The following is a 5,554-nucleotide window of genomic DNA, read 5'->3' as shown; positions in this document are numbered from 1 at the left end:
CTGCCAGTGACGTCACGCGGTTCTGCAGCTGCATCACTGGGGAGCGACGGCCCCCCAGCCCCCGCGGCAGCGCGAGCCCCGGCCGCCCACGCGGCTCCATCACCTTGGCGGCGCGTGTGCGCGTGCGCGGGGTGCTGCCCGCGGTCGTGGGCCCCGCCGCCGGTCACGTGACGCCGCGCCGCCTCGCGACCCTGCGGCGAAGCACCGTGGCCACTCGGTGCATTCATTCCCACCTGCCGCGCACAGCCCAGCGAGTGGGGTTGGGGCGCGCTGCGCGTGTGTTGGGGTGCACATTGTGCAGTCACACCTACCACACTCAGTCCAGCCTGTGGGGTTGGGGGCACGCTGCGCGCGTGTTGGGGTGCACGTGTGTGCAGGCGCTCTCTGGGCTCTGTCTTGGGCGCCAGCCGACCCCCCTGCTCCCCACCCCCTCCTGCAGCGCCTTCCCGGAGGGGCAGCTCCGGAAAGCTCGCCCCGTGAATACCTGGCTGTGCGAGGCTGTGCATCTTGATCCAATTTTTCTGATTTATATTTTCCATAATTCCGTTTAGTCAGGACTTTCAAATCCACCACACAGTGTGCTCTGTGTTCGCGTATCATGTGGAAAGAGCAGTCTGTGTGCGGGGCTGCTCTGTGGAAGGCGCTGTTCCCCCACCTCCCTCCCTCCCCCTCCGGCCTTCAGGGAGCCCCAGCTGCACCCCCACCCCCGGCGCGCCCCTTCTGCCCCACATTGCTGGGGGACGTTTGTGAAACCTTCCACTGTGCACCGGGTCCCCCCCCACCCCCTCCAGACCAGCACAGAGCTGACCAGGCTGGGGGGCCTGCCCCGGGGTGGGGGCGAGGCCCTCGGCCAAGGTGGGAAGAGGGGCAACCAAGGGGACTTCTAGGGGCAAAGCCGCCAGCAGAGTCAGTGCAGCATCTGTGGCCAGCACCCCAGGGCGAGTCCGGCCACAGCCCAGGAGTCCCCCTGAGAAGAGCAGCCAGTGTCCCTCGGGCCCCCACTGCCCTCCTGGCCCTCAGCCCAGCCCCTCGTCATCCCCCCCCAGGGGCCTCATCCATGAACCAGCGCACACCAGTGGAGGGGAGTCTGGTCACTTTATTCACAGACCCCAGAAGGTGGGGGCAGCCAGGACAGAGACATGGAGTGAGCACCCTGCCCCCGGGCCGAGGGGCCGGACGCCGCCGTGCGGGCACACGCCAGGGGTCTCCGCCTCGGGGCCCTGCAGCCGCTTTACTTCCAGCGTCCTCCGACTTTGCCCTTGGCCGTGGCCCCAGCCTTCTTGCTGCTGTAAGCGGGAAGCAAGTCGGTCTTGAGTTCCGGGCTGTGCGGCACCAGACCCCGGCCGAGCCCCCTCTCCAGCCTGTCACAGGCCCCCGGTCCTGACGTCTCTGCTCGCCCAGGCTGCTGGCAGGGCAGTGGGCCCGGCTGGGCCCCCAGAGCCCCCTGCGCACCTTCCTAGCTTCATCCAAGCGGAAGCGACTCACCTGTACCTGGCCCAGCGGGGCCTGGGTGGCCTTGTGCTGAGGCGGCTAGTATGGTTAGAAGGGCCAGTTCAGCCAGCAGGGACACCCTGGCCCTGAGTGGGGACACCATGGCCCTCCCTCCCTTCCTGTGAGAGGGGCCCACTTAGGGCTGACCCCAGGCTGCTCAGGAAGCCGCCTCTGCGGATGGCTGTCTCCTTCCCAGGCACTCTGGCCTGAAAAGAGCATGCGCGCTGGGCCACAGCCTCAGGTGCAGCGGGACATTCTGGCCCTTCACCCCAGGGTGCCAGGCCCGGCAGATCGGCTCAGGACCTGGGAGGCCTCTGTCTCCGTCCTCTGGCCACCGGTTAGAGCTGGACCCTGGGGTCAGGAGGTCAGCACCCTGGAGTGGCAGTCCTTGGGAGCCTGCCCCTTCTGTCCGAGGGAGCTGGGTGCTGGGTTAGGTGAGGGGGTTGGGACGACCATGGTGTGTGAGCCCAGATGCTGGCCGTTTGGACAACTGTCTGGGAAAGGCCGTGCAGTCCCCAAGGCTGACTTTGAGAGAAGGCCTGGCGATAATGGCCACTGGCCCACATCCTGCAGGAACCGGCCTGAGAGCTCACGCATGCACACACACATACACACACACACATGCACACGCATGCCATGCTGTGTCAACCCCTGCCAGGGAACATGGGGTGTCGCCTTCTCTAGTGTGACCCCGCCGTCCCCCTGGCCCCAGGAGAAGGACCTCGTCTCTGGGAGCAGCAAGGAAGCAGAGAAAAACCTCACACTTCCAACTCCAGGCTGACCTGGGGACAGTGCACTCTCGCACGTGACCAGCTCAGGGACCAGGCTTGGCAACTAACCCAGGGGTGGGTGGCAGTGGAGCGTGGGCCCCGGGGTGGGCAGTACTGGCTGTCCTGGGCCCTTCCGGTGCAGTCGCCATGGGTCTCCCGGACCCCAGGGCTGACCTTACAGGGCGCGGAGGGCTGGTGACAAGTCCAGGCCCAGTCTGGCTTTGCCAGGCCAGTCTGAAGGACACCCAGAGCCACTCACACCCAGGGAAGGGGCCTCCTGCCGCCCCCCGATCTGCCATAGTCCTGGGCCCTGGGACAGGGCGAAAGGGGGCCGTGTGTCCAGGGGCGTGGGGCCTGGACACGCTGCTCGAGTGGCCGGTTAGTCTGGTTACTGCCCTGCTGAGGGCTGGCTGCCGCTGGGAGCAGCTTATAGCGCCAGGCCCCTGGTGGGCGGTGGCGGCTGTCCCTGTGGGGCCACCTGCCCAGTGCAGAGCGGGGGACCGGCCGGGCTACTCACTGCTTCTGGGCCTGGTCGATGCGGCTCCTGAGATTGGTGATCTGCAAACAACACGGCGACTTACCGCGACGGGTCCGGCACGGGGACTTACCGCGACGGGTCCGGCACGGGGACTTACCGTGACGGGTCCGGCGGGCCAGGCAGGGCGTGGGCCAGCACGCCCTCCTTGGCATAGGCTCCGGCCACGGCCCTGGCCCCCTCGACGCCACACAGGGGCCACTCTGGCCGGAGGACACCGTCTCTTGGCCCTCAGGCTCGTGCCTGACTTACTGTTGGTGGCGTGCACTGGACACCTGGGCTCTGACACGCAGCAGCTCCAGAGCTGACCACTTACCTTCCAGCCTGCGGCGGGATGTGGGGCAGGGGGCACGGGGCGGGAGGTGCGGCTTGCTAACGGAGCCCCCGACTCTCTGGGGGCTGAGCTCAGAGTCCCCTCTCACCCCTTGGCCCGGCTGTTCCCCGCTCCTGACTGCCCAGAGGGGGGCTCGGGGAAGGCAAGGCCCTTCCCCAGCTGCCCACAAGGACGGCAGGCCAGCCTCAGAAGCCACTTGGCTGCCAGAAGGAGGGAGAAGCTGGGGGCGGGAGGAGAGGGGAGGCCCCCGTCGCCTCCGTGCCCGCTGCCGCCGACATCCTCTCTGACCCAGAGTTTTGCCATGCGAGAGTTCACCGTGCATCGCACACCATGAGCCTGGTCCAGAGTGGACTCGGCTACTTACAACTTGGCCAGCATCTCCACTCTGGCCCGGAGGTTCATGATCTGGAAAGACCGAGCTGGTTACGGGGCTGGGTGGGCGGCGGGGCTCGCCCGGGCCCGCGGGACCCTCCATGGGCTGAGCACAGTGAGGCCGCCCTGGCTCTACGCGGGTGAACCCCGCTTCTGCAGGCCGATCTCCGGGGAGAACCGACAGAGGGGCGTGCTGACCCCCAAGCCCGGACCCTGTTGGCCGGCAGGAAGCCTGGGCTTCCCGCAGCGGTCACCGTGGCCCACGTGGCCTCAGGGGCGGCGTCCGCACATGGCTGCTGCTCCGAGTCATGGGCCCTCTCGGGCGACGCCGGGCGGCCACCCCCAGTCCCGGGCCCCAGCCGGGCGAGAGTGTGGCACCCCGCCTGCTCGGAGCTGGGTTCCTGGGGGCCCTGAGGGAACAGGCAGCCGGTGCTGGTGTGGCCAGGACTTGGGTTTGCGGAGCAGACTGCGAGGGGTGACACCCTGGTAGCAGAGGAACCGAGTGCCCCCCTGGGGACCGTCTACAAGCTCCAGGCAACTCAGAAACCCGAGGCCCCTCCCTGCGGCTGCCGCGGGCCGCCCTCGGGGGACAGCTGGAGGAGCAGGGGGCCAGGGTCCGTGTGTGAGGACAGCGTGTGTGGGCTCCTCAGGGCCAGGTCGGTGGGCGCGTGGGGAGGTGGGGCACGAGCCCGGCTGAGGGCAGGGGGGTGGCACTCACATCGTACTTCTGGCGCTTGAGCTTCTCTGCAAACTCGAACTTGTCAGTCTCCAGTTGGTACAGGGTGTCCCACAGCTCCTTGGCCTTGTCCCTGCAAAGCGGCAAAGGTCAGGCTTGGCCAGATAAGTCCCAGAAAGCAGGGCCCAGGCCACCCGCTGCCCTCCTGCGGCCAGCACCGAGAGCGGGCCTCGGTGGCCTGACACCGACCCGGAGAAGGTGGCACAGCCCCGCCCCACCTGAGCTTGTCGTCGCCGAGGTGGTCGATGTTAAGTGGCTTGCGTCTCTCCGCCAGAACCTTCTTCTTCATCTCCCGGGCTGTCTGCTTCTTGCCTCTCTTCTGGTCAGCCTGAGGGGACACGGAAGGGGGGCCTGGCCTCAGGAGGGGCGCGGAGCTGCGGCCGGAGGCGGAGGCGGGCTGCGCCCGGGCGCCACACCCACCTTGGCCAGGTAGCTGCTGTAGTTGGCGCCCATGGAGGACAGGGCTTTCTTCTTCTTCAGGTCGTCCTCGGCCCTCCTCCTCGCATCCTCCTCCTCCCTCCGGGCCTTCTCCTCCTGCGGAGACCGTCCGCAGGGCCTCAGGGCTGGGCCCCAGCTGCCCCCCGGGCGGGCTTCCCGGCTCGCCTGGGCTCGGAACTGTCCGGAAGCTCCAGGCCACAGTCGGGGGCGGCCCCCTTGCGGGGGTTCTGCGGGGCGGGCGGGAGGGGCGCCAGCCTCACCGCCAGCCTGTTCTGGCGTTCTCGCTCCTTCTCGGCGCGGATCCTCTGCTGCTCGGCCCTCTCGGCTCGGCGCTTCTCCTGCGGCCGGAGGCGCGGGTCAGCCGCCAGCCCCGGCTGCCCGGGGGGTGCCCGCGGCCCCTCCCCCCGGGGGGCTGCCCCACGCACGATCCTGTCCTTGAGCGCGATGAGCTCCTCCTCTTCCTTCTTCCTCGCCTCGAAGTGGCTGTCGATGAGCGCCTGCAGCTCCATCAGGTCTTTGTTCTGGCGCTTCTTCTGGATGTCCTGCAGGCGGCACGTCCCCATGGCCACTGCCCTTCTGGGGACTCTGGGCTTCCAGGTCCCTGGGCCACAGGCGAGGAACAGTACCCTCCCCCTCCCCCGATGGTGAGCACAGCTGTGAGGTCACCAGCACCCCGGGGAGGGACCAGCTCTGAGTGTGCCCTGTCACCTTCGCAGGGATGTCCTGCACGGACCAGGCAGAGAGGAAACCAGCGAGCCAGATAATGTGGCGGAGAGACATGTGGACAGTGGATGGATGGATGATGGGTGGATGGATGATGGGTGGATGGATGGGTGGATGGGTGGTCATGGGTAGGTGAGAGATGACTAGGTAGCCAG

General features: G+C 67.9%; 1 protein-coding gene across 1 annotated transcript; it reads right to left on the bottom strand.

Moving 5' to 3' along the window:
* Nucleotides 1-1,076: 1,076 nt before the first annotated feature.
* Nucleotides 1,077-5,261, bottom strand: TNNT3 (troponin T3, fast skeletal type). The gene is made up of 7 exons (XM_039840360.1): nt 5,102-5,261; nt 4,937-5,014; nt 4,659-4,772; nt 4,457-4,566; nt 4,221-4,311; nt 2,779-2,819; nt 1,077-1,286 (listed from the first exon to the last, which is right to left on the bottom strand). The coding sequence occupies exons 1-7, from the start codon at nt 5,237-5,239 to the stop codon at nt 1,232-1,234; spliced, it is 627 nt and encodes a 208-aa protein (XP_039696294.1). The 5' UTR covers nt 5,240-5,261; the 3' UTR covers nt 1,077-1,231.
* Nucleotides 5,262-5,554: the final 293 nt, after the last annotated feature.

Source organism: Pteropus medius, unplaced genomic scaffold (genome assembly GCF_902729225.1).
Source record: "Pteropus medius unplaced genomic scaffold, Ma_sr-lr_union100, whole genome shotgun sequence".
Taxonomy (NCBI): Eukaryota; Metazoa; Chordata; class Mammalia; order Chiroptera; family Pteropodidae; genus Pteropus; species Pteropus medius.
Note: the sequence above shows the minus strand (reverse complement) of the source record. Positions and strands in the feature narration are given on the sequence as shown.

What these genes read in the sequence shown, in the direction of transcription:
- TNNT3 (XM_039840360.1), bottom strand. Translation starts at nt 5,239, where the DNA reads ATGGGGACGTGCCGCCTGCAGGACATCCAGAAGAAGCGCCAGAACAAA. An exon ending in AACGCCAGAACAGGCTGGCG is followed by an intron (nt 4,773 to 4,936) that starts GTGAGGCTGGCG and finishes CGGTCTCCGCAG; the next exon opens with GAGGAGAAGGCCCGGAGGGA. An exon ending in TCAAGCGCCAGAAGTACGAT is followed by an intron (nt 2,820 to 4,220) that starts GTGAGTGCCACC and finishes TGTTGTTTGCAG; the next exon opens with ATCACCAATCTCAGGAGCCG.